Raw genomic sequence first — 27,163 nt, 5'->3', positions numbered from 1 at the left:
TTTTTACTTTTTCCTTTAGAACGGTTACTACTGCAGACGCCAGCACATGCGACGCGTGCAACTACAGTCGTAGCATGCACCTCGGTGCTTGGATAATTTAGAAAAAAGGTCTGTTGGGACGCCGTCTGCTTTTGTTTGCTATCAACAATCCGCTTTCCAAAGACGTTGCTATGCCGGCAATTATCGCGCTCATTTAGGCTTAGGAGTGCCCAGAATCGAAACACTATCTAAAACATGCGGCGATGTCATTGCCCATGCTTTGCAGTTTAAGTGAGGTAAGGCAAAGCGAAAGCCTCCTGCACCATTTGTTGCTGACTAACGCGCCCGATATTGCAACCACAACGACATATTAGTTCCAAAGCGAGCGGCGCTCACTCACTGGGGCACCGCCATGTTTCCCGGCATCCCTACCGAGCCAGTCACGTGATCTGAAAATCCCTCTCCTAGGTACTGCGGCTAACTTTAGCCGCGGTTAGTGCTTCGAGCAAACGGGCCCTGATTTCCATGGCAGAGTGGTGACATTTTGCTTCTCATGACAATGACCCATCTCTCATCCTCGAAGATTCGAACACATGTGCACAAAAACAAAACGGAAATTGAAAGAAAATCTTTCACACTATTTGCAGGAAAATGAACCAAGCATGGGCACCTATCAAACAAAAATTGAAAATATGCTTGTAGCGGAACCATATTGTCATTTTTGTGCAGTAAATGCCCACATTATTTTTAGGTGTCATAAAATGATCTTTGCACGTTCCGAAGGTTGTGTGATTTTCGGTTGCTTATTTGCACATGCAGCCCAATCTTGTGGCCTGCCTTTCTCTGGTTGCCACAGGCAGAGATAAATATTTCTCAGTACCCAAGAAATTTGGAAATTTTAGTTTGGCTGAATTTATCAAACCTTGCAGCCATCAAAATAACAAAATTTTGACTCTATGAAGCCCCAGAGTTCAGACAATCGACAGCTTCTGCTTGTTTTTAGTGAACCCTTAGCAGAATGTTGAAAAGTGTCTGCAGTGAGGAGCTCACAAGATAGTGCATAATTTGTGGGAAATCCAAAGTTCACGCGAGTAGTGAATGTGCAAGGGAGGTCACCTGAACCACGCAGGACTCTGCGTCATCACCTCTCTCTCCTCCCTGGACCACATCAACGTTGCCCAGGTGTAGGATGGCACCCAGTATTCGAAAGATCATTTGCTGTTGCCCTTCCGTGAAACCTGAACAAGAAACAACAGACCCTTTGCAGAAAATCCCAAAAGCCCGCACGCGCTGTGCGACGAGTAATGGGAGAGAGGGCTATTTTGCAAGGCTGCCCCTGTCTCATCCCTCTCCTTTGTACCGGCTCTGTCGTCTGCTGCACCAACGCTTTGTCGAACCCAGCTGAACCCTACCACGTTTGCGGTGAAAAGTAAGTGGATTAAGTGACACTGCCAGACGTGAAGGTAAGTTACGACGAACAACGTATTCAAAGGAGTGAATAGTTTCACCCGTCGTGATGCATTTACGCTGCCACTGTGCCGCCAACGACGTACAACGTTCCGGCGGATGGGCAGGATGGCGGATGGCTGCGAAGGCTGCTGGCGGTTGCTGGTGCTACTTGCGTGCAGTCGCGGAGGAGCAACGAGAAAGCATGTGATCTGAACCGAGGGTTCCCGAAATCCCCCGCCGTCACGCGTCATACATTTTGCAACAGGTCTCTATTGGTGCCTATAAATAAAGAGGCAGCAAACAACTCAGTAAATGTAACAAAGTACCAAATGAACCCTGGAAAATGACCCTCGGCCATTTGAAGCATTTTAGTGTATTGGCATTAGCATTCAACTCGGAACACTCTCAAACTTTTATGGCCGATAGAGATTTTGCTGAAAGTGCTGAAGTCAGGAAAGAAAGGAGATTGTTCACAAGCCAGAGTTTAACCCAGTTGAGGGAAGTGTAAAGAAAGTGTAAAGCTAGTTTGTAGTTAACTAGCCTCCACTAACACAACTTCTATAGACGCTTTGCACACGCGCCAAATTACAGCCGCCATTGGTGACCTTCTCTTGTCTTACCGAGATGCCGAGCAACTGAAACGGTAGTTGACGATCTTCTACAAAGGCCGATGCTTTAGAAAAGGACACAGTTGAATCTAATGTGGCAATAACATGGCCTTCTATGGTAATGATGAAGTGAAATAAACGGAATAGGAGGAAACAAAAACTGAAGGTCAGTTATGGCAGCGTCCATGCACAGCTGCTGCAAAGCGTCTATAACTATATGCCTGTGTCCCAATACTGTGTGTCGAACTCCTCGTTAGGATTTAGTGTGTTGCCGTTGTCTGGGTTTCACATTAGTGTTGCACGCAGAAACAAGGGTGTAGAACAAAAAAACAAACTATGTATTTTAAGGTCACGGCGCATCGATGTTTTGACATCAGAATTAGACAAGAGGTAAATAAGATGCCCACAACTGGAGAATAGCAAAAGTTCCAACTGCTGCGTCCCCAGACTATGAAGGGAAAGATAAAGGACAATAAAAACTTACCAAGCAGTGTGAATGCGTTTCGTGTGACTTGAAAGTGATGAGCGTCATCAACACCAGGAATGGTCGGAGATTCTCCCTGATTGGTGTAGTGGAATGTGGTCCGATCTCCTGTCAAAAAAAAAAAGGGAAAGTCTGAAGATTTAGATTAGTGTTCCCCAAACTATGGGTTGCGATCCCAAGGGGGGTTTGCAACATATTCAGGGGCGGTCTCAAACTGGCTCAGGAACTTGAAAAAATGCGAACTTGACTTTCTGCGGTGGCATTAAGGAAAATGAGGTACAACTCGCAACTCAACATTGAGCCAGAAATGAGTTGTGGCATCCAAATTCTGCTCTTGTTGAGAAATTATGTTAACAAACTCACTTTAGTCATTAGAAACATTCATTCCTGGAGGTGTGCAATTTCTTTTTTCCTTTAGCAATGGTTTTTGGCCCATCTGATTCACTTTGACTAATAACTGTCCAACTAAATTCCAGCATCAATTTTCTGCCCAACTGTTCATGCACCAAAATCGAAAAGCTAGTGGCATTCTAAAAAACTGTGGCATTCTAAAAAGCTATTTAGGAAAGCAAAGCAGATGAGAAGCTTCAGAATGGTGCAATTTATTCAAATATGTTTCTTTTGGCATCTGCAAAACTTGCCCACTTTGAACAAACTGCAGAGAGAAAAAGGGAAAGAGCACTAACCAAGCTGGAGATCCTGAAGCTCATCCAGATCGGCGGATGCACAGAGCTGGTAAAAGATGTGATAGTTCCGCTCCTCTGGTGCTTGGAACACTACGCGAGACTTCTCCAGGAGGTAGGTCCTCATGTTCGCACCAATGATGTTGAACCTCGAGTTGAAGTCGATCTCAATGTACTTTCCAAAACGAGAGCTATTGTCATTTCTAGTCGTTTTGGCATTGCCAATGGCCTGTCCAATGAAAAAAGATAGGTTGAGGTCAACCCAGAAAAATTAGGTTCTATACCAAGACAGAGTCCAACATTTCAATTGGACCTCCCCCCTTTCCTGAGCCAGACACTAACCAACGCAATCCAGGACAGAAACTGCCTAAAGAGACTCCTGATATAGATCCAAGATAGTTAAATAAACAGTAAAGGGCTTCTAATATTTTATGTTCGGGGGTACATTTGTCTATCAAAAAAATTTAGAAAAAAGACCACAGAACTGCTGAGAATGAACGTAACTACAATATAACTACTGTCAAGACCAGTTATAACCAAGTGGGTTGTAACGAAATAGCGGCTACGGCGAAGCAATCTCGATTTCCCATTCCAGTTTGCGCTTTTTCAATGCATTTGTGCCTGTTTTTAGTGAAGGAAATTGAGCGGCTCCCGCAAATATAGCGAAGAGAAATTTAGTGATTTTAAAAAATAATAAATTTGAAAAGTTACTAAGAGTCGGACTGCCGCACTTTGCTGCCACGGCCAAGAAGCCACCCAAAACAGGCAGCAGAAGATGCTGGAAAGGCTGCCGGCGGCAGTCTCTGCAACTTCACTGCTCCCCACTCCTTATATGGGAAGCGCCTTTACCGCATCGCACAAGGAGAAGCCGTCATGGCATCTAGGTACGGACATTTGAAGCGCTAGCAACAACGTTCCGGTGGAGATGACAGAGAGCCTAGATTTAAAAGAGGGAGCAGCAAGTATGCCTGCATGTAATCGTCGCGGGACCAGTGTGGCGAGGAAATTGGGCGGAGAGGCGGACACGTTTGTAGGAGGTGAACGCTTTTGAGTTTTGACTCCTGGTATGCTGCAGCTCATTTTTGCAAATGCGGCCCACAAACAATGTTACCTTGATCAAGCAGTTGCCCCATCTCTTAAATCTAGGCTCTCTATACCGACGACCAAGCTTGAGCACAAACTCTGTGCTGTGTGTATTTCTTTGTTTGCTTTGTGATTTGTGTCGGCGTCTGGTCGGTGAGGTCGCTCTTGAGTGAAAGTCTACTTCGCTCAAGTCGCTACTTCGGCGAATCATCGCCGCTCAACGATGGAGAGTCCCGGCATCGTTGGCACCTTGGTGGGGAAGACGAAGGCAATCTTCTTGAATCAAGGGCGTGCCATCCTCGACGGAGTGCGCATAAACGTAAAGTATGCCGTCCACCGCCAGCGTCCCCCGCAGGGTCGTCACAGCTGTCGACACGGTCCGTACGTAACAGGATCTCCTTTCGATCGGAAATTCTGGCAGTTAAAAAAGCTACTCAGATCTAGCAAAAGACGCATGCAGGAAAGCCTCAACCCCTTTCTGCATGCTCGATAAACATGTGCTCGTGACAACCCGTGTTATCTTTTTTTTTCATGTTATTCGTACGAGTTCATATACAACAAAGAAGTGGATAAAGCGAAGCAATTTTTCATTCCTGTCGACTTCGTTATAACTGGTCTCAACAGTACAATTTCCGTGGGGTTTGCCAGTCTCTCATGGGTATATCGTGAAAATCCATTCCGTTGGCTAAAAATAAATTTTGTGACTGCATCTTGTATTGGCATATCAAATATAGATTTTAAAGACACTGAGTATCTGCATGGAAGATGCAAACAGTACTTGATATAAAACAGTCTTGTTCAGCCCCTTACTTGAAGTGCAAAGCACCACCACAGCATTTAATAAAGTCCCTAATTTTCTTACAGGTCCAAAGTTAAAAACAAATCATGCCACCACACGGAGCAAGCCAAATGCACAAACCTCCATGATGGGATTGGACGCCAGGACCTTTTTCTCAATGTGTGTTTCTGTGGACGAGCCCCCAACAGTCGCGAAATACCGCATGGCATACTTGGCAGAGACTGTCTTGCCAGCTCCAGACTCCCCACTCACAATAATAGACTGGTTCATGTTTTCTCTGAAAAAGTTGCACCCAATTAGTAACAAGCCAGAAGCATTCCCTGTGAAAGATTTGCTAGGATGAACATGTTTCAATTTTAGTGACAAGAAACTGCAAAAACAGTTATCTACAGAGAGTTCCCGAAAAAAAAAAAAAGTACCGTAAAATCCCGTAAAGGCACCCTCCCCCGAGAGGCCGCCCATCCCATTTTTCTGGCTAAATACCTGTAACATGAAAATTCCGAAACGTTGCCCACCCCCTGATTCCAGTTGGACGTCCAAGCAATGTCCGATGAGAATCGCGCATCAACGGCGCGATCGGCGGTACCGGTGTGTCCGAGAAGCAAGTTCATAGCGGGTTCCCACGTTTTTGTCTGCGATCTGCGCGCGATATCGGCTCGCGTAACACACTAGTTGTTCCCGCGTGCATGTTGCATCGTGAAATGCAATTCTGTTGCGTCCGCAATCTGCGGTATTTGTTTCTGTGAGATGCAAGTTTGTATCGTATTCCCGTGTATTTTTTGTCCGCGGTCTGCATGCGCGATATTGGTTTCCGTGACAGGCAAGACTGTAGCGGATTCCCGCATCTTTATTGCACCATGAAACTTGAATCTGCTGCATCCGCAATCTGCGGTATCCGTTCCCGTGAGATGAGAGTTCTCGGCGGGTTTCCGCGAGTCCTCCGCACCATAAAACACGAATCTGCTGCATCGGCCACTTGCGGTATCCTTTCCCGTGACACAGGAGTTTGCAGCAAATTTGCCGCGTCCGTGATATCAGTTCCCTTGTCACGTGGTTCGTAGCGGGTGCCCCGGCTCTTATCATTATTTTTGATAAAGTTTTGTTGTAGCATCCCCCAAAACAACCCCATGTTTTTCACCATTTATCTCTTCATTTTCGGTGGGCGTCCTTACGGAATTTTACGGTACGGTAGTTTTTTTTAATTGCAAAAATAACTATGCACTTTCAAATGCTCAGTCTCTGTCCAAACGTAGCGTTAGAGGTCCGGACCAGATGCCAAGGTTATAATTTTAAGGAAATGGTTATAAACAATTTCCTTAAATTTTACAGCTGTAGCTGTTAGTGCCCCTTCCCGACAAAAAAAATGCTCATGTACAAACGCAAAACCCAACTCCAGAGCAGAAGCACTGCTCTTTTTCTCCCCGTCGTCTCTCGCACGCAGCAAGGCTCTCTCTCGCTCCTTCACCCCCTCCCCTCCTGTAAGCCACAGCTGTTCCAAAAAACCCACGCAATCACGGGTATGCCATGACTTGCGTGTCACTAGTCTTATTGTCCTTGTTTTTTTAAGGCACAATCCGCTGTACGGGTCACGAGGAGAGCGCATTTCGCCTCCCCATCAATCCTGGCTACATCCATGTACTCTCCCGCGACGCCCTCCCTTCTACCTACGTGGTCGCGCTGTGCGGACACGCTCCCCGACCTCCCCACTGACGCCGCCTAGGTTCCAATCTCGTGTCTCTCCGTGCCTCTACAGAACAGTTTGCGTACATACTTTTGTTCTTTCTATTGCAGGCGCGGTTAATGGTACCCCAATTCTGGAAGAGCGTAAAAAAAAAAAAAGGTAGTCTCTGTGTCTTTCTCCAACACATGCAACATCTCGCACAATCGTTCCACCAAAGCACACATCTCCTACATCAATTCCACTGAAAGCAAAGAACCAATGGCAAACATTGTACAGCACACTGGCTGAAAGCAAGCCTCCTTCAACGTGCCATTCCATAACACGGCTGCTTCTGCTGTCAATCTCGGCACACTGTGTGGTCGTTTGCAATTTTCAATGAAGCCCACGAATATATTGAGCTGAATGGAGCAAACTACTAGGAATGGGCCCCATTTCTCCAATGAAAGTGCCAGAAAATCGTTTGTACTTTTTAATAAGAAAACGGTTAGCCCAAAAGCTTTGGTATCTGGAACCTGGACTGCTAGCACTACATTTTGGCGAAGACTGAGTAATACGGCAATGCAGGTAGTTTATTTTTGCAATAAAAGAAACTTCTTGTGTGACATTGTACTTTTTAGGTTGCAAATGTAATCAAGAAATTGATACTGGTGTTACCTTTCCATCTTGGTGTAAGCTTCTTCAGAGACAGCAAAAATGTGGGGGTCCAAATCGCCCATGGCTTGGCCACGGTATGCAAAGATGGTGTCATTGCCATAAATGGGGAGCTCCTCATAGGGATTGATGGCCACAAGCACAATACCTAGTATTGGAAATAAATAAAAATGCAATGTGATGTGTATGCGAGAAACAATTCACTTATATCAGTAACCAGTAAAAACATTCACTAAATTGTTTGTTATTTGCATAAATGTTCAATCCATCTTGCTTATTTTGAACAACACAATTCAATGCTCACATATAGCAATGTTGAAGTGTTAACGCTTTTGTTTGCTTTTACATATACCTAATTTCCTGCAACTTCTCACCCCTTGAAGAGTGTATGTGACCTCAAAAACACTGAAACTAGTAAAAAAAAAAATTATTTTATCCTGCCTGGTTAAGTCAAGCGTGTCCCAAAATAAATAATAAAAAAAAAAAAAAAAAAATTATGCTCAATATGTGTTACAATCAAGAATTTTTCGAGCTGCGAGCCAAACCAAAACTGTACCCCTGTGGGATGATGATAGCATTTGTACGCAACTTGGGTGCACTCAGAGTTAGAGGTAATATTCTTTTGAGCAAACATATGTCAACATTTAGTCAAATGTGTTACACGAAGAGCTTTTCTGCGACCTGCGGTGCTACTTAAAGGGGTACGGAAGCAAAAATTGAAATATTCAGATTTCGTTCGGAAATGAGTCAAGCATGACAGATATTAACCATAAATGATAATCGCACGTTTGTATTTTGAACGACTGGCTATATTTTTCGTTCCAAACGGCGCACTCGAGCAAGCGCTCGAAGAGAAGCGAACGAAGAGCGCGATGCGTCATGGGATATCCGGCGCAAACAAAAACAGAAAGAAAGAATTTCCCGTGTTCAAGAAGTAGCGAGGCAGGCGTGGTTATGAGCTTTGCCCTTGGTGGCGTTGTCAGCGTTGTGGTGGTGTCAATAGCGTCAGCGCGTTACAACCAATCCGTTCAAAGTACCTGTGGGGTGACTAGCATGTGGTTGGCCAAAGGAGCACGTAGCTTCCACAACACTGTAGGGGAAAGCAACTTTTGTTCGAGTTTTGAGCGACGGGTTAATCTTCTAGGGGGAGAATGGCTGTTTCCGGTTGCAGGAACGAGGGTCCGAGAAAGAGGGGAGTCCTTCCTTTCCAACTTCTTGGATCGTTAGGTACAATGTGCGGTTTGTGAGTTGAGCTAGGAGGAAAGCTAAGAAGGAAAATGTTAAAATTCCAAAGATCGGTGCTGCTCCGAAGGAATCTGCTACGTCATGACTACGTAGCAAGTTCCCCAACGTTGCTAGATTACCTCCCAAATAGGCTCCACATGCATTCACCAGGTGCACATTGAAAGATTGTTTATTTAGCTTTAAAATTAGTTTTCTTGTGCCTTTCAACGGAAGACTGGTATTTTTGAGGTTAGGGTGCAACATACAACACATTCACGCTAGAAAATGAGAGCTGGAATTTCGTTTCCCTACCCCTTTAAACTAGGTCACTGGACAAAAAAAAAATCGCTACATCCAATTTCACTTGAAACCTAAAAATGAAATTGATTAAGGAAGAGATGCATTCATTTAATCACACACCATAAAATGGTTTAAGGGCATTTACTATCTAGATAAAAAAAAAAAAAAACAGCTTCAGTGTGTTTTTGTTGATTATGCAAATGGCTATGCTGGCTCAAGTTTTCACTCAAGCCCCCTAAACAAGCTACCAAAATCATTGCTGCTAAAAAAAAAAAAAAGACTGGATCTCCACGTGGTGAATGATGTTGATTGGGGCGAAGCTCTGGTGGTGCTGATTATACTGATCTTATTGTTCATAGGTAGTGCTGATGGTGCTGATTTTTTTTTATTGCTCATAGGTAGTGCTGAGTTCCGGGTTGCGTTTCGACTTCATTATTACTGCTTTATGGTCAGTGAAATGCAGAGCCAGTGGTTCTTCTAGCGGATCAGCTTGGATCCGCTAGAACCCGTGGGAACGCATCTCCACTGCTCAAGTCAACGGTCCATGTCAGAAAGAGAATGTGTGGTATGGAACGTGGTTATATACGCATTTGAGCAATTGACCGCAGCGCCCTCTCGTCTATAAGCGTTGAGCCAATGCATGCAAAAATTAACACAATTATATATGCATTTGACTGCAGCGCCCTCTCCTGTATAGACGTTGAGCGGCTACATGCAACGTTTCATCCATGACAGAAAACCCAGCTCTTGAGTTACTACCACATATCAGAGCCCCCTACTCGCCCCACAGTCGTGGCCGAGTAGTTAAGGCGACGGACTAGAAATCCATTGGGGTCTCCCCGCACAGGTTCGAATCCTGTCGACTGCGCAAACATTTTTTTCTTTTTATGTGAGCATGGACAAACGGACGGATGGACGGATGAACGGACGAATGGACGGACAAGGCAAGGCAAGGCAAGGCAAGGCAAGGACGGACGGACAAGACCCTAAGGAGCTTTGCCCCTAAAAAAAGAAAACTTTTAGTCTTTTTATTTTTGTGAAGAAGGAAGAGCAGCGGAGCTGTAGCTTCTGTTCTCGGCGGTGGCTTTCCAGGCGAGCGATCTGCTCTTCTTTCACAAGGAAATCTGAAGCGCTCGACGCAGTGGAACTTTAGGCGATAGCGGCCTCGCGGCGGTTACGAAACCATTCGCGCTGCTGCGCACTTCGCCGCTTGTTCTGTTCCCGCTCTTCTTCCCCCGAAGAAACGTTGCCGCCATCTATGAGCGACGGCAGCAACCAGTTGCCTGGTTGCCGAGGCTGGAAAGGTTGCCGCGATCTATGAGTGACTGCGGCAAGCAGACAACCGGAAAACAACACTCTGGACAGCTGCCGCCATCTCTGAGCGACGGCGGCAACCAGAGCGTTGTGTCAACATTTGTTTGGTACCGGACCCAATCCTGGGGAAACTAGCCCTTAACAGCTCTGCTGTAAAAAATTAATGGCAAGCTTGATTTGCCTTGTAGACTTGAATGCAAGGCCCATGTCCGGCCCGGGCCCTTCATGAATGTAACCATAAAACCCAAGCCCAGTCCGCCAGCCGCATCGGCCCATACCCGTGCAGACCTCTACATTCGAGTTCTCCTGATGAGTCAAGTCCGAAATACGAAATTTCTCAGATAAACTTGAATAGTGAAACAGTTTGCTCTGAAGTGCTTTTGCCACTTTCTTTAAATTTATTCAAAAATACAGTATTGTTTTATAGTAATCTTCCGTGGATATGACATTCTGCAATGCACTAAATGGCCCTGCAACGACTTTTTGCTGTTTTGTAATTTGCGCCGAACCTGAGCGCACTGAACGTAGCAACTTAATTAGCTTTTTCTTTTCTCGAAATTTGCTTTGTTTTAAAAGTTATAGGCATATTAAAATTACAAATACAAGCAAAAAATAACTTCTTCATGACGTCCTTGGTCCTCTGTGCCCCCTTTTCCCATGCCCTCAGACTGCTGTGACTGAGGAATGTGAGGAGGGAGGGAAAGACGGGGAATGAGGTGCGGCCGAGGAGAGAGAGAGAGCTGTTTGGGAACGGGGCAGCTCTCTCTCCTTGGCTGACCAGGGCCAACAACGTCACGATTTCACCACATGCCATGCGCGTTCGACAACATGGGGCGCCCCAGTAGGAAATGGAGGTTTTCGAGTCTTCTGGTTAAAATATGACGCACTGATATTTACTCTCTCCGTGCCCACTGGGTTGCCCGAACCACAAGAGACGTGGAAACCACAAAAAAGGTAGACGCTTTAAGCAGAATGCAGAGCCCAGTTAAAGGGAAGCTACAGATCTTCTTGAAAAAATTGAGTTAGAAGTAAGTTCTAGTGTCTTTTTACCCTGTGAACCCGAATTCCCAAACCATTAGCTGCGCAAGTATTGTTAAATGCGAGGAAACGCGAAAGACAGTCGCTGTACGTGACGTCATTGACGGATCTTTTGGCTGCCCAAGGCTAGGGAGGCGGGGCTTCAGCCCCATTTTGAAATTGCTCTTTAGGCTCTCCAACGCGTCTCGTTGAAATATAATTGTGATATCTGTTATTCTAAAGGCCAAATGAACGCAATTTAAGTGTTTTTTCTCAAATGCAAAAGTGTCCCATCTACCCTTTAAGAAGAGATGAACCACTATATTTTGGGGTTTGTCAGTCTGTTTGACAAAAAGCTACAGCTTTCTCCGTTTACGGCAGCCCACGAGGTTCCAGAAGAACTTTAGTTCCCGTGCCATTTTTCAATTGCGCATCCATGAAAAATAGGGTGGGCGCTTACACTGAGCATAGGCACTGCCTCCATATCTTACGGCATATCCAAAGCAATCTTCATCGAGCAACAGCAAAAAAATCACTCACCGCAGTATGTGTAGATGACATTGTTGTTACAGAACCTCACTTGAAGATTGTGAAGCACTGTAAATTAATGTGAATTAGTGCACAGTTCATATACGAGTCTATTTTTACTTTAAGTAGTAGTATTATGTAAAAAATTACTGTTCTCATGACAAAAAAAAAATTAGTTAGAAAAAAGAAAAACTGTTAACATTAAATACTACTATAAAATTGCTGTGAAGATTACTTAAAAAGTTCCACGATCCGTGCCAAAAATCTTTACTGCCAGTAATATGCCAAAGTAGGTTTTTAGCACCGAACGTGTCTTACGGGGCTTTTTTCTGAAAAATATTGTCACAAATGAGCGTCACTAACGAGTGACACAGTGGAAGTGTTACACATATTAAGGTTATATATAAAGCTAGTATACAGGCTGTTTCACAAAAGGTGGACAAATTCGATATTGCAAAAACTATGCGTCGCAACAAAAAAAGGCTTGTGTTGTTTTTGTTTTTGGCCAGGGGCCTATTTAGGAAAATTATTAAAGGTCGGAATAATTTAATTGTTAATAATTTTTACGTAATTAACTTTTAATATTGCATTTAAAGGCATAGTTTTAATTAGAAAATTGCTCAGCATCATAGGAAAATACTAAGTCAACAAATTGCATAACGATAGAAGGTATGCGAAGCATTTTACGGCTTTCTGAAAAACCGCACAAATTCGACGGGTTTTTAGGTTTCGATTTGCTATCCGAGCACATCTCAGCCCCGACGGCACCGCGCCCGGTGGAGATATAGTGCAACCAACCTCTGCTGCGCTGTCGTCGTGCGACACAGCATGATTGAAACTTAAAAGCCCGTTGAATTTGTGCAGTTTTTCAGAAAGCCGTAAAATGCTTCACGTGCCTTCTATTGTTCTGCAATTTGTTGATTTAATTTTTTTTGATGATGCTGAGCAATTGTCTAATTGAAACAATGCCCTTTAACACAATACTAAAAAAGTTAGTTACGCACAAATAATGAACAATCTAATTATCCCGGACTTTAATCATTTTCCCAAATAGGCCTCTGGTCCAGGACAAAAACGACGCAAGCTTTTTTTTGTTGCGACGCAGTTTTCGCAATATCGAATTTGTTCAGCTTTTGTGAAACACCCTGTATAAAGTTCGAGCCCCGGTGGGGCTCAAACCTGGGTCAATGCAGTGGCAGTCTATACTGTAGCCCCTGAGCTACTACTAACAGCTGGTCTGGAAGGGTACATTATATTATTTGAATACAAGCGTGCAGGCGATAGCAGTAGAGTCATAGAAGACGTGAGCAAGATTTAATATTTTTGTACAAATGCCCTTTGTGGTTTATTTAATTGCCCCAATCTCACATCTATTTTTTGTGTTAACATTCAAAGACGAGTTTTGCGAATCTCTCCTATTTTTTGTTAATCAAATCATATCAATTAGCCCCATGATTTGCATACTGCTCCTTGGTGCTATCAATATTGACATTTATATCTCAAATTTTTTAGCATTTACATTGTGTCTGATTTGTAATATCACTGTTTGTGCATCATTACCAAGGCATCTGCTGTTTATGAGCACAGAAAATAAACAAAGGAATAAATGAATGAATGATCAAGCCTGTACAACTTTTGCTAGTGCACCACAGCTCAAAGCACGAGGAGCAACAGCTCATGCTTCAAAACCTAGAGACAAGTTCTGGGTAAGATCACAACCCCTGCCCGTTTCAATCGGGATAAGCATTGTACCAGTGTGCGGTCATGTTATCATTACTGCGTGATGCACATTAAAGACCCTGGGTTAGCAGTCGTACTGCACTAGCTTAAGCTACCATACCAGACTCCATTTCAGTAGACTGACTGCCTGCTATGAAACCTCCACAAAACAAATTTTGCAAACGATATACTAATACCGTTTTTAAGAAGCCCGTTGGTATTGCATACAATTTTTTCACGAAAGAGTTACACATAAGAGAGAACATGTCTTTTATGTGTAACTTGTTTGGAAAAAAAAATTATATGTACAACTTGGCATAAATGGTATAAACTAATAGCAACTCACCTGCAGGTTCATGCAAATATGATAGTGAAGTCAGGTCATTGCCACCTATGAGAATCTCCGGATTACGAAGTGGAGGCAGCTTGTCTGGTTCATTGATGGCAAGCACTTGTTTCTATAAAAAGAAGTTAATGCAGCATAAATTAAGATACTGTGGAGGGAGACCACTGTCTTTATAGAGGCTTGTGGCTATGATTTCCCCAAAAGTTGCAACTGACTTGGTGGCTAACAGATGCCGTGAAATTAATAAATATTTTCTATTTTAGATAATGGACTTCAATATTATCGTAGAATACCGCGCATCCGTTCATTCCACATTAAGCGCCCATATCCAAATTTCTAACATCTGAGAAAATATGCACAGTACATTTATATGCAAAACTGATGACCGGACAAGCGCCCCATTTTTTCGTGATTATCTCTATATTTTGAGTGGGCGCTTGCCCGGTATTTTACGGTAAGTATTATTTGCTCAACTAACCAGAAATGTTGACATCAATGCCAAATGTCTGCATAACTAAACTGAAATGTGCCTTCTTACTAATAAAGCTTAACACCCTAATTATTTTACAATATTATGCACTAAACAGACCATGGAGTTTGATTTTTACCTTACTGCTGATTTTATGCTTCGTATTTCTCAAAGATGACAGGTAAATGATGAAGATTAAATTTTGTGGGCACCTTTGAAATTTTGTTAATATTTATATTTATAGATTTTGAAAATATTTCAATGCCTAATAATTTTTTAAAAGTCATGTTTCACGCTCCTCTAGAAGAATGCAAGTTGTCTGGTTTTATTACAACTCCTGGAGAAATTTAACTTGAAGATGCACCAAGTGTCAGTAGCTACAAAAATACATTGTATACAAATTCAATAAATCCTTAAAAAATCTCAAACTTTTTAGTAGGGGCATGGTATTCTCCTGTGGCAAGAACATGCTTTAAGATTTTCTATGTCTGCTATAAACTTCGGACTTATGTTAAGATGGTGGACTCATCTTTTTTAAATGACTACCAGTTGTATTATTTTTTGACAAAGTTTCAACCCTGTTTGATGCATTAATAAACATGGTAGAAAAAATTCTATAGTTTTTCATACTAATCAGGTCTAGTCAGCTCTGATAAAAGGCAATGTACTAAAGGCAGTGTTATCTACCAGTGAAGTGCCAGTTACAACTACTGTAGGTTGCTCTATTGAATTTTTGTTATTATGTCATGCACTTATTCTCTATTGAATTTTTGCAATCATGTCATGTACTCATCACCTTAAGAGAAAAAAAAAAAATTGTTTCGAGTTGCGTGAAAAAGTTTTTACAAGATTAGTTTGTCGAAGAAAAAAAAACACTGATGCTTTTTGCATACAGGCCGTGCATGTTTCGACAAAATAAAAAATAATGAAAATAAATGCACATAGATATGTAGCTTCATTCACCACATAAAGGGGGAAATTAGGAATGTTCTGCAAGGAGCTGAACTTCCTTTACTATGGCTTTCGAGGGGAAAAGGAATATGGTCACTACGATTTGTAACACTAAGATTGGCAATCACTGCTCCTTTCAGTATTAATTACTGATAATGTAGGCCTTGGAATAATGGTAGGGACATTTACGTTTAATCATCGGTCAATAATCATGCAGGCATATGCATGCAAGATATAAATTACAGAGCTGACTTCAACATTTAACTTGAAATGAATAATAAAATTAGCATAATTAATGAGTCAGCTTTTCTGCTGACTCATTGTTGATGTTGCACTCCTGAAGATGGTGCCAAAAGTTCAACAGCAGCCAGGGTCACAGTCCATGTACTGCCAAAAGAAAGTGTTGTCCATGTGTGTTCCTTTTATTATGATGGAGTGGACCATACAGCTCTTGGTTGAAAAGATAGTTTGTAATTTTTTCTTTTTCATCCTGATATGTAGACCTCTGTTTTGCAGATTGGATATGATGTATTTCAGTGCACCACTAGAAAGGCCTAGGGCTGTTTGTGCAGCACTCAAAATAAAGCAAATACAAATACAAATTCCTGAAATGACCAAGAAGAAGAATGAAGACAGCCACCTCTCCGTTTTCATCTTCCACTTCCAGGCTGCTGCCATCGAAGCCCTTGGTGATCTCTGCAGCCTTCCAGACTGCGGCCGCATCTGGCAGCCAGATTCGTGTCCCCTGAAAGATTAAGTGAGCAGGATGTGTTCACAATGCAACCTCTTGATTGTTTCAATAGCCGTCCAGATAAGAGCGGCTCAACGGGAGAAAGCAAGGTCAGGCCTTGAAAGAGAAAGGCAGCAAAAGCATACAATCTGGGTCGAGGCAAGTCTTTTCAAGCCCTTTAAACATCTGGCAAGAAAGAATATATTAACAATAAACTTGCTCGCTAAGATACACTTATGAAATATTTATGTCATGTTTACATTAGAAATTGGGAGCATGATATGAATAGAAATATATAGAACAATGGGCATAATTAAAGCACATTTGGCTGCCCACTGTATTAAATTCCTGGCAATTGATTTGTCCAAGTGACAACAACCATAAAATAAAATATGAACTATATGCTATGTCAAAGCGCTGGGATAATGAAAATATTAGATTTCACTTTCTTTAAAAAGTGAAGACTTCTAACAACAAGAACCCAGAGAGCGTATATTTTGCAGCCATGCAACATTATATCAAAAAAAGTTAGTGTGTATTCTTTCGGCAGCCGGGATAATAATTTCCCCGAAATTCTACCGGCAGCTGCCTCCCATTGGCCCATTGACAGCCCAGATTAGTTTTTGTTCTCTCTAATGAGCTGCCCCAGACTGTTGCCTCGAAGCGGCGTGTACGGGTGGGTCCAGGTGGTCAAAATTTTTTTTTAAACATTGAAGCGGCGTGTACGGGTGGGTTAACATTTTATTCGCTCAAACGGCATTCGCTGCAAAGCGGCGAATGACGTTTTAGCGAGACCATGGACATGTTTCCACAAAATCACAGGAGAATAAGGAGTCAGTATTCTACCGGCAGTTGTCACATGATTTTAGACAGCCGATGGCAGAATGCCGGTAGAATTTCGGGAAATTATTCTCCCAGCTCCCGGAAGAATTGACACTGCCTAAAAAAAAAAAAAAAGCATAAAGGGCTGGAATCTTCAACTGGTTATTTATGATGAAACTCCAACAGCACTCCAAACCAAAAATAAAGAAATTCAAACGCACACGACTAGCGAGGAGGAGGAAATCGTAGCGTAGATAAAAGACAGGGGGTGGGATTTTGACGAAGTGTCTGCATGTATCATGGGTACATCACAAAAACGCCATTTCCTTGTTTATGTCTAACCAACCGCCCAGATACTCGACCTTGTGAATGATTGCCTGTGCTTTGCAGCAAATCCGAGAAGTACTAAAATAAAAATAAAAACGCTCCGATAACGGTTTTTCGAACGGAGACATGCACTGCATCCCACCGATGCTGCCGGTCGTCGCCCGGCGGTCCTGCTCTTCATTTGCTCGTAATTATGCCGGAAAACGTTGCGAGTGGCTCACAGCCCATTTCGAGTGCTTAGCCCACATCCGTGTGTGTCTTTCCGTCGCGAAGCCAGACAGAGAAAGTTGTGAAACCCGACTGCAGTTCACGCGCCGCTCCACGTAGGATCGCTGGAACCGCCAACGAGCATACACGCCCACCGATGAATTACTCACGATTTTACGTGGCTAATCAAATTTTGCCTTTATAAGGAATTTGACGCCGAGAAACAACGGCAGGCATGTATTCGGTGTCACAAAAATCGCAACATCGCGCAGGAAATGAATATTCAATCGGTAGAACATTCAAATGACAGCTGTCTGGGTCAGCTGAGGTTCACTTTAAAGCTACGTTTAGGCTTACAAAGCTACAGCGTTTTGGACACTAATTTTGGAAGCTATGCATTTCAGTCATTGGTTCCGCCGCCGGGTATGTTTTCGAGCTGAGCGGCGAGGGAACGCCGCCAGCCAAGGGCTTCGACTAAAGCGTCGGGAACTACACCTGTGCCTTACCTTGGTGTAAAGTTCCAACGTTGACATGTTCGGTCCGTTTTGCGGACGCTTGTCGTCAAAAAGTCGTGGTGCGCATTTCTACGCCACTAAACGACTCGCTGTGGCTCCGCTCGAAACGGAAAATTCGAGCATTTGTTTAGCAGACTGAACGCCAGGCTGTCTGGGACGCACACACTGACACACACCGCTGCCGCAGCCAGCTTTGGCCAGCTACCCTGATGGCTGCCGCCGCCTCTTCCCGCTGCTCTCTCACTCGCTCTCTCGCTCCACGGCGCTCCATCGAGTCCTGCAGTCCTGCTGCCAACGTTGCCTGCCGCGTTTCTCTCACTTTCTTTCCTTCCATACGCGATTTTGATCGGCAGAGCCTGGGTTGATGGCTTGATCTCCATATTTCGGAGCAACAGCTACACTTCTAAGTTTCACATCGTAAAATTGAACAATCTCCAATACAATACAGGACTATACAGGACGCTCCGATTTGTACGACTCATTTCATAGCTGACAATTGTTCAAAGGTATTGTGAGATTTTTACCAGAGGTTATTAGATACCCCATTGCATGCGTCGTGTTGGTAAGCAAAACTTAATCCTGAGGAAACGATTATGGTATGGTAGTAGGGTTATATGACCACGGACCGGCCTTCCAAGTTTAAATACTTAATTAAATAGTGGCGATATACTACTGTGCGTGTCCAGCTATATGACACTTACTTCTTTCCAAGATGTCATTTGATAAATCGTTGGGCGCATTTTTCTGTGTTTTTGATCACCTTCCGCCTCGGCACCATAGTTGCAGATTATCAGCTCTTGAGACTGGTCGAAATGATGAAGACAGGAGCTGCCCACGTGAATTTCGTCGAACATTCCTGTCTTGAAGCTGCGTTGTTTAAGGACGTATGTTTAATAAAAAGATATGTGTCCTTTATGCCGTGGTTCAGCACTTTGATAGCACTTAGAGACGAACGAGCGAAATTATGCGAAAACGAAACAAAATGTACTCACTGGAAGAGCGGCTTATTCTTGAGTCATGTCATGATTTGAATTAGCGATATTTTGTCATGATGCCTCGTCTCTACATATCGACAGTGATTTAATTTAAAACTAAAAACTATGGTTACATTGCGTCTTCTTCTGCTTGAAAAGAGACAGAAATCTGACCAAGAAGAAATCTTTTTCTTCTTTTCTGTGTGCCGCAACCCCAAATTATAATCTGTCTGTTTTCCGGGAACATCTGAAGTAAATAGATGTTATTTTAGGCTTCGAAATAAAATGTAAGATCACTAAATCACGCCATTCCACTATTCTGTTTTTTTTTTTTATAGAAAATCAGCTGTGAAGCGGTTGCAAACACAGTGGTTGCAAACGCTGGCAACGCTGGCACGCTGGGATAATCTTTTATTTTTTATTTTGACCGCGGTTTAGCATATTTGGTGACCTTTACATTGCTTCGAGGTTGATGGTTTGTTTCGAATTCAGTAAGACTGCTACGGTATAAGAGACCCAAGGCTAGGTTTCTTCATTTGCATCTGGTTACGGTAGCGGAATTTCAACGCTCTAAGGAGAAGATAATGTCGCTCAGGTAAGAACACATTGGCTGAGCCGTGCAAATCGGACAAACACTTCTACAAGTAAAAAAAAAAAAAAAGAGAAAAACAACTATTATTTCTTTGTTTTCTTGTTTGGTACAAAGTCTTGATTCCGTTGTATTGTTATTTTTGTTTTGTCAGGGGAGTTGTGAAGCTGAGCCTACTGGGTGGCACGGTGTACCTGGCGCAGACTTCGGGTGTCTGGAGCGACAGCTCGCGCACCATCGAAAGCATCAAAGCATCGGTGAAGGCATGGCCGAGCTTGAAATACTACGTTGACACGGTGAGAGAGCTCATGTATCTAGACGTTCATTCTCCAATCACTACGACGCGCAATGCGACAAGCTGTATCTATGAGCGCAATTAGCAGCCTGTGACGCTGTCACATGCGTCTGGCATTCCCGATGCCCAGAAGTACTTTTAGCAATCGTACTTAAAGTGCTACTTCCCGTAGGTATAGAAATCTTTGGGTGCCCAGACATCAGCACCTAAGGCTCGCCATTATAAAGTTTATTCCTCCTCCTCCTTGTACTTACCTTAAAGGGATACTACAACGAAATTTCGGCGATCATTTTTTGGTCTATGCGGAGGGCAAGTTCGTCTGCTTCTTGCGCAGGGGGTAGCGGTGACGTCAGAACGCCGAGCCCTGATTGGCTGATGGCGACCCCCTATCTGAGCGTCGTCTGCTCCTTTGCAACGTCGTCTGCTCGCAACGTCGTCTGCGTCTGTCTCACCTTTCCTGCGACTTCCGGAAGTGCAGAGGCCAGATTCACGAAACGATCTTACGCCAAAAATGTGCGTAAGACAAAACTTAAGAACAAATTCGTATTCACGAAACGAAATTTTCGTACGTTTTGCGCAAGTTACGACGAAATCCTACGACAGCTCCGAAGCTGTCTTACGCACTTCTTACGATCAAATCAGCATGGCCGACAGCGTCGCGGTCGCGACGACCCACAGACGTTTATTTTTCTACGTGCGCTTCTCACGCGTCCCGACTTCAAGCAGCAAGAAAAAAGTAAAAAGTACTTGAAACAGATTACGACGAACAAGAACGCAGGACCCACAAACACCCGGGAAAAGCTCCAACGGCCACGATTACACCGAACACGACCAAGCGAGTACGGCAGTTAGGCCTAGCAGGCACTCCGCGACTCGGCGACCGTCTGCCCACAAACGGCTGGCGTGCTGAATGGAATATGCCCGCGCGACCCTTGTGAACCCTTCCCGTATTATACTTTGATCGCTGACCTCAATTTTAGATTAAGAGGTCACTTTCTTCCTCTTGTTATCTCCTTGTTTCCCGAGGCAACGGTGACTCTCGCCGGTGAAAAAGAGGTGAATCTCCGACAGAAGCAGGAAAGGTAAAGCGGCCATCGCTTTGACTAGCAGACGTAATGCAGACGACGTTAACTGCGCCAACCCGCCGACGCCGTTAAAGAATGAGGGGTCTCGCCGCACACGAAAGGAGGGAAAAAGTATTTGGGAGGGAACTTGCGGGCACTAACACGCTTACTCTCGGTTCTTAGCAAACAAACCTCGGCGCCTCGGGACACCTCGCCAGTGAGTCCTTTGACTTGATGCGCGTCTGCTAGTTGTTAGACCTAAACAACGTACCGCTCCAGTTATTTCGTCTGCCCTCTCTGAAAGGCGAAGTCGAGCTCGCTCGTAAAGACCTGCACTTCCGAAAGTCGCAGGAAAGGTAAGACAGACGCAGACGATGTTGCGAGCAGACGACGTTGCAAAGGAGCAGACGACGCTGAGATAGGGGGTCGCGATTAGCCAATCAGGGCTCGGCGTTCTGACGTCACCGCTACTTCCTTTCTCATGCGCAGAAGACGAAAATGAGTCAAAAAAGCAGCATCACATCGAACATACCAATATCTCGTTAAAAAAGTCACGAAAAGGAATTTTAAAACGAATTAAACGATCAGCAAAGAGCACCTGGTGGATGTCGCTCACACCTCACTTGTAATGCCCGTCTAGGAACCTTGACAGCTAGTGACGGAGGTTGTCTCGCCTCCGGCCACGACGAGAGAAGAGGGGCAGGAGGAACTCCCCTCTTCCCGAGAATGCCTTTTGTGTGTTGCAGAAGTCGCTATTGTCCCCCTAGAAGGTTATAGAAGATTAACCTGTCACTCAAAATTCGTACAAAAGCAGCCGCTTCGGTGGCTGGAACGACTAGGCCATCCTCTCGACGTCAGCCTCGCCGCAGCTTTGCTCGTCCTGAGACGACCTACGTCACGATTGCGTTGGATGTCACGTGGTCTCTGCTGGGCCTTCTCCGAGCGCTTGCCAGAGTGGGCCGTTTATAACGAAAAATACAGCCACCAGGCTCAAAATACAAACGTGCGATTCTCATTTACGGATATTGTGGATCATATTCAACCTATTTTTGAACACGACGGGAATATTTCGAATTTCGTTGAAGTATCCCTTTAACCCTTTGCCTACAGCAAAAATTTTTGGGAAAAAAAAAAAAAAGGTTAAAAAATACCGATTTTTTTTTATTAATTTTTTTTATGGTGACCTATAAATTTAATATGCAATACATGAGAAATTTTTGAACACGCTGCAGAAGAAAAGGGGACTAAACTTCGGCTTCACTGCCTTGCACATGGACATTCAGGCCAGGCGTAGCAGTACTGCAGAAAGTTCACATCACCTTGCATGCAAAGTGAACGCAAAACGTGGAGGGGCTGGAGAGGGATTTTTTACGTTGATTCTAGTCCAATGTCGACACGCCGGCACAATTTTCTCGTCGGAATCGGAATCGTCCGAGCTAAAATCCTATAACTCAGTTGCATCGCTCTCGCTGTCCTATAAAAGATTCATTTTCTTGTCTTCCGAATCTGAAGAGAGATCACAATATCTTCATTTTTGCCCCAATTTCGAGGCAAGATCGTCACTATGAATGCGGCGACCAGAAGTTGACGCCACTATTTTTAAATCCCCTGTTGCCTGCGTTGCAACAATTTTCTGCCAAATTCAGAGATTTGCCACAATTTTATTTTCGGTGAAGCGCCATCTATCCACGGCAAAGCTAACTAGAAACATGTGGACTAGCCCAGTTCGTCCATGGTAGCATATTGGAGCTCGAATCAACACAGACAAGCCCAGCTTGTTTTCAGGGGGAGTGGTACAAACAGTGTGGACGAACCCAGGTCATCTATGGTAGGGAAAAAGTTAAAATACATTATCCACTGGATTTTTTTTTTTTTTTCCTGTAGCAAGTTACAGGTTAAGAAGGTATCGGCAAATGCCCCTCAAAGGGAATCATATATCCCTCCGCCACCTCCGCATCCAACAGCGTCCCATCGTTTCAGTGACGTCGCGGACGTGCGAGGAGGGTCTTGCCTTCCTGTACATATTTGCTTTATCTTTCGACTTTGACTTAGCATTGTGGAAGCCACGAGGGAGATGAGAGTTTTCCCCCTTTGATGGAAACAAATGCGACTTTCGGGGATTAGGTTCCCCCTCCGATGGATACAAAGGATGCTTCCAGGGGCTCGGTTCCCCCTCCTATGAATACACAGGTCGCTTTCTTAAAAAGTGGGATCGGAGACAAGTTGGCATCACTCTGTATCCAATATCTATCCATTGAAGCGGAACAAGGAGCGTTTCTTGTGAACTCTTCTTTCGACTGCGGAAGGATTTGAAATGGGCGCATCACACTTGTGGGAGGAGCTTCTCCTACCTCTTGTAACCGATTATAGTACTTTTTGAGAAAAGTACAACTCCTGACTTCAGAGCACATTCCCTAAATTCGGTCTTGTTAAATTTGTACCACAAAATGATGCTTTGTTAATTCTGAAGAAATACTGGGAGGGATATTCTACTCTCATCAGAAAAGCGAGCAGACGACACATCGCTCCGTTTGTTCTAGGGGCGGCCTTCCCGTGGCTTTTTTAAAAAACCCTTGCTACTCGTCGCTCGATCATTGCAAACACATTAGGAGAGCAAAATTAATTGCAATGCAGCACCTGAGACTGTGGTGCGGAAAAATTAACTATCAAGTCAAAGAAAAAGGCGACAGAGGAGAACGTCACAATGTTTTGGGACATTCTCATTTGTCTTTTCCTTCGACTTGAAAGTTCCTTAATTTTTTCTCGCCACAATCCATCCACCACAATCGCCCATGGTAGCGTATTGGGCAAAGAGAGAAGCAAGATTATCACTCTGATATTCGGGCAGGGGAACCCACTCCGAGATGTTGGGGCAGAGCCAACAATTTCAGGTGTCACGTTATGATTATCACCTGCTAACCTGCACACTCACTGTTTGTTTTATTAGGGAGAGTACACTCCTCCATGAGAAAATTGCTTGCGGGGGCTATGGGGCCAGTGCCGAACCAGTCAGCCGCCTCCCTCTTATCACCAGACCCGGCTCTCTGCGCGTGGTTATGGCCAGGAGCATGACGACGTGGCAAAAGAGAGGCTCTTAATGGCCCAGCGAGGACGTAGCTTCCACCGCAGTCACAGCTTTGAGGTGAATGGAGTATAGTACATTTACCCCTCTGGGGTGCAACAAGCCAGTGCAAGCGGCACCAAATTCAAAAGTCGGAGAGACTTCTGAATTAGGCGCCATTCCTGCAAGTAACTACTCTGTGGCCACTTGATGTTATCCAGTATTCGCCGCAGTTTCCGAAAATAGGTCATGCACCCCTGGGGCAATGCATACCAGTTCTAAAATCGCTGTAAAGGGGTATGAAAGGACATCATGAAAGATTGTGTTAAAAAATATTTGTGCTTTACTTTGAAAGTACATTGTATTTATAGTACTTTACTTCAAGTACAATACATGCAATGTACTTGCTACTTGAAGTATGTCACCTCCCATTTAATTTGTTCTTTACTTGAAGTACTGTTAGATGCACTTTACCCAATACTGCCGATTTCTCTTCTCACGGAACTGTTGGTTTGCAGGCACCAAGCAGGAAGGAGCTCAATATGAAAGCAGTCGACTGCTGGAACGACGGTGAGTCATTTGGTTCTCTGCAGCTGAGCGGGGCTGCACAGGCCTCAGACTAGCGAGGAGGCTTGCACAGTGGTTTTGGCCAAATATTTTTGATTTGAATATTGAATACGTGATTTAACATGGTGTCTGAAGACTACCCAATCAGTATTTTGTTACAGTGTCACATATATTTTTAATAAAGTAAAAGAATGCAACTGCTCGAAACTGAAACTGGACTGGGGAGAAAGAAATATAGAGGAGGAGAGCGTTGACTTTATCTTTGGCAATTGTGTCTAAACCATAGAAAATGGCACGTGGCCACGGAGAAGAGTGTGAGCGCGACTCAAATCGGCCAGTTCTCAATCGGCGGTTTTCAGGCGGAAAGAAAACAAATTTCGAGCTGCAAATTGTGTCCTTGGTAGTTGGGCTCTCGTGTGTCATGTACAAATAAAAACCTTGGCAATAATAAATACCCTGTCAGTTTCCCTTTAAGCAATGAAATCCTAGTGCCTATTTTATTGTCTAAATGTCTACCATGTTCTGGCCACACCACAAAGACACTAATGTTTTACTTGAAAAGGCACCAAAACATTAATAAAAGGAATAAACCGAATTTCGTTAAGTCTGAACTTAAAAGCAGTGCCGCTCCGCAGAAATGTGGTGGCAAACTGCACGTGTGTGAGCCCTGTCGAACGGAAATCTCCCTCTCTCTCGGCCTATTCAACTCCTGCGGGGAGCAGGGAGGGGCAGCTAAAACGACCAGGTTGTAACACGTTCACAACACTAGGTGGCGGAGCTCCTAGCCGCGCCAGTCCCCAAGCAAGTTTGCCCGTGCTGGGCTAGTTGACATCACATCTTCCGGGATGCATCATGCCCTCCGATGGCCCATCTTCAAGCGCTGGCTGGAATCTGTCCTTTGGAACTAAAAATATAGCCATCCATGCAAGATACAAGTGTGCAATTGTCATTAGCAGTTAGAGTTGACCATGTTTAACTTATTTCTGAATGCAAGAATCCCTTTAAATAAAAACCCAGTTTAACTTTTGAAGAATGTTGCCAAGCTAAATTTAACCTTTTAAGTGCCTTGGACGAGCTGAGCTTGTCGGCCGCTTTTTGGCTAAAAATGCCTTGGACGAGCTCAGCTCGTCCAGCGTTTTTTTCAGTAGCCCTCAATTCTATGGATGAACTAGGCTCATCCGAGTAGTTTGCGGTGCTGATCAGAGATGGCAACACTCGTTTTAGTTGGCGCTTTTTTTTTTTTTTTTTTTTTTTTCCGACGTTGATTTTTGCGTAATAAACTTTTGAAATTTTATCTGTATTCCTAAAGGAATAAAACTTCAAAATAAAAAAAAATAAAAAAGAATTACACTTTTAGGTTACTTTCAGAAAGAAAAAAATGCACTAAAGGGGTTAATCTGCTGTGCCTCAGAAAGTCCAACGCCTACATTTCGGTAGAAAGCAGATGGATTCTACATAAAATAAATCCCACGAGGGAGCTCTAGCCTCCTCGTGAGCTCTTTGGGAAGGCAAGTACCCTCGCTTCGAGGACCTCTGGGGGGTATATTATGGGTTTACCCACCCCTCTCCTCCTCCTGTATTGGCCTGCAACCTTCCGGAATTTTCAAAAGGTCGGCCCTTATAGTGAGATGAATTTGAGACTCTCGATATATACGGTAGAACACTGCACCGGCCTTCTTACAAGGCCTACCCTGGGCTTGAGACCTTTTTACTTCAGTGCAGCTGGAGTTTGTCAGTAAAGTTGCTGCCCTATGCTCCATTCACAACTGGAACGACGGTTGCGCGCACAAGGTCCCAGCTTTAGAGGCTGCACCAGTGCGCTTGACCTTACCAGTGTGCTTGATCTTACGAGGGGCATTGATAAAGTTTGTATTACCAGCGCCGAAAATTGAAAAAAGGAAAACAAAACGCATCAACACGAGCGTGCGTCCCTCTAGTTTTGGCACAGTATAAATATTGCGTGCCATGAATGCCACTAGAACGTCGAAACAAAAATGGCACTCGGAAGGAGTCCGTTTGCTTCATGACAATGCCCAGACTTGCTCGGTGCAGGCGACGTCACACCTCTTTAGGTTACGAAATTTTGCGTCGTCCCCCATGTTCGCCCGACCTGACACCTAGCGACGTCCTCCTCTTCCCTCGCATGAAGACTTCACTGCACGGAAAACATTTCAAGGAAAGCATTGCTCAAGTGGAGCGATCCCTGATCACTCAAAACAAGGAAATCATGGCCTCCGGCAGCTTGTCCATCGATGGAAAAGTGTGCAACTGGCTGGCGAATATGTAGAGAAAGACTAAACTCCTACCCAAGTACCTAGCAGTTTATAGTCTTTCTCGTAACAATAACAGGAACTTTATGAACGCCCCTCGTACTTTTACAAACTTTTGCGTTAGATAGGTGAACAGAATACCGAATTCAATAATGTAAAACCACTGGAAAAAAAAAAAAGTTTTTCCCATTAGATTGTTTAATGCTTTGTTTTTTTTTTGTTTTTTTCCAGGTGTGAAGGCCACATTCAAGCATCTCCTAAGTCTGCCACACTACACCAAATCCACAGTAGCCTGGTGCTCCAAGTCAATTTCAGGACTAATCAACCAGGAAAAAAAGCCTTGAAATCCATAGTAAGCTGTAACAAAACAGCAAGTGTAGTATCACTAAGAGGACATTACAATAACCATTCACTAGAAGCTTCCAATAAAAAGACTTTCACTAAATGTTGAATCTGG

The 27,163-nt window shown here is 44.0% G+C and overlaps 2 protein-coding genes across 2 annotated transcripts in view; one reads left to right on the top strand and one right to left on the bottom strand.

The window, feature by feature from the left end:
- LOC8035700 (unconventional myosin-Va) overlaps positions 1-18,159 on the bottom strand; it is an 81,307-nt gene extending 63,148 nt beyond the window's left edge. The window contains exons 1-9 of the mRNA XM_029988006.3: positions 17,878-18,159; positions 15,926-16,030; positions 13,866-13,977; positions 11,813-11,869; positions 7,421-7,565; positions 5,206-5,362; positions 3,207-3,432; positions 2,521-2,628; positions 1,096-1,217 (exon numbers count right to left, since the gene is read on the bottom strand). Of these exons, the coding sequence (XP_029843866.2) occupies positions 1,096-1,217; positions 2,521-2,628; positions 3,207-3,432; positions 5,206-5,362; positions 7,421-7,565; positions 11,813-11,869; positions 13,866-13,977; positions 15,926-16,030; positions 17,878-17,904 (1,059 nt within the window). The 5' untranslated portion in view covers positions 17,905-18,159. The remainder of the gene's footprint in view (positions 1-1,095; positions 1,218-2,520; positions 2,629-3,206; positions 3,433-5,205; positions 5,363-7,420; positions 7,566-11,812; positions 11,870-13,865; positions 13,978-15,925; positions 16,031-17,877) is intronic.
- Positions 18,160-19,243: 1,084 nt separating this feature from the next.
- Positions 19,244-27,151, top strand: LOC115327078. Its single transcript, XM_029988013.4, has 4 exons — positions 19,244-19,455; positions 19,604-19,745; positions 24,388-24,439; positions 26,938-27,151. Exons 1-4 carry the CDS (start codon positions 19,445-19,447, stop codon positions 27,048-27,050), a joined length of 318 nt encoding a protein of 105 aa, XP_029843873.1. The 5' UTR covers positions 19,244-19,444; the 3' UTR covers positions 27,051-27,151.
- Positions 27,152-27,163: the final 12 nt, after the last annotated feature.

The sequence above is a fragment of the Ixodes scapularis genome, unplaced genomic scaffold, assembly GCF_016920785.2.
Source record: "Ixodes scapularis isolate PalLabHiFi unplaced genomic scaffold, ASM1692078v2 PGA_scaffold0__279_contigs__length_252992795, whole genome shotgun sequence".
NCBI lineage: Eukaryota > Metazoa > Arthropoda > Arachnida > Ixodida > Ixodidae > Ixodes > Ixodes scapularis.
Note: the sequence above shows the minus strand (reverse complement) of the source record. Positions and strands in the feature narration are given on the sequence as shown.

Excerpts from the sequence above, each read along its gene's own strand:
- LOC115327078 (XM_029988013.4), top strand. Across the intron at positions 19,746-24,387 it reads TGAAATACTACGTTGACACG|GCACCAAGCAGGAAGGAGCT; the intron begins GTGAGAGAGCTC and ends GTTGGTTTGCAG. Across the intron at positions 24,440-26,937 it reads AGTCGACTGCTGGAACGACG|GTGTGAAGGCCACATTCAAG; the intron begins GTGAGTCATTTG and ends GTTTTTTTCCAG.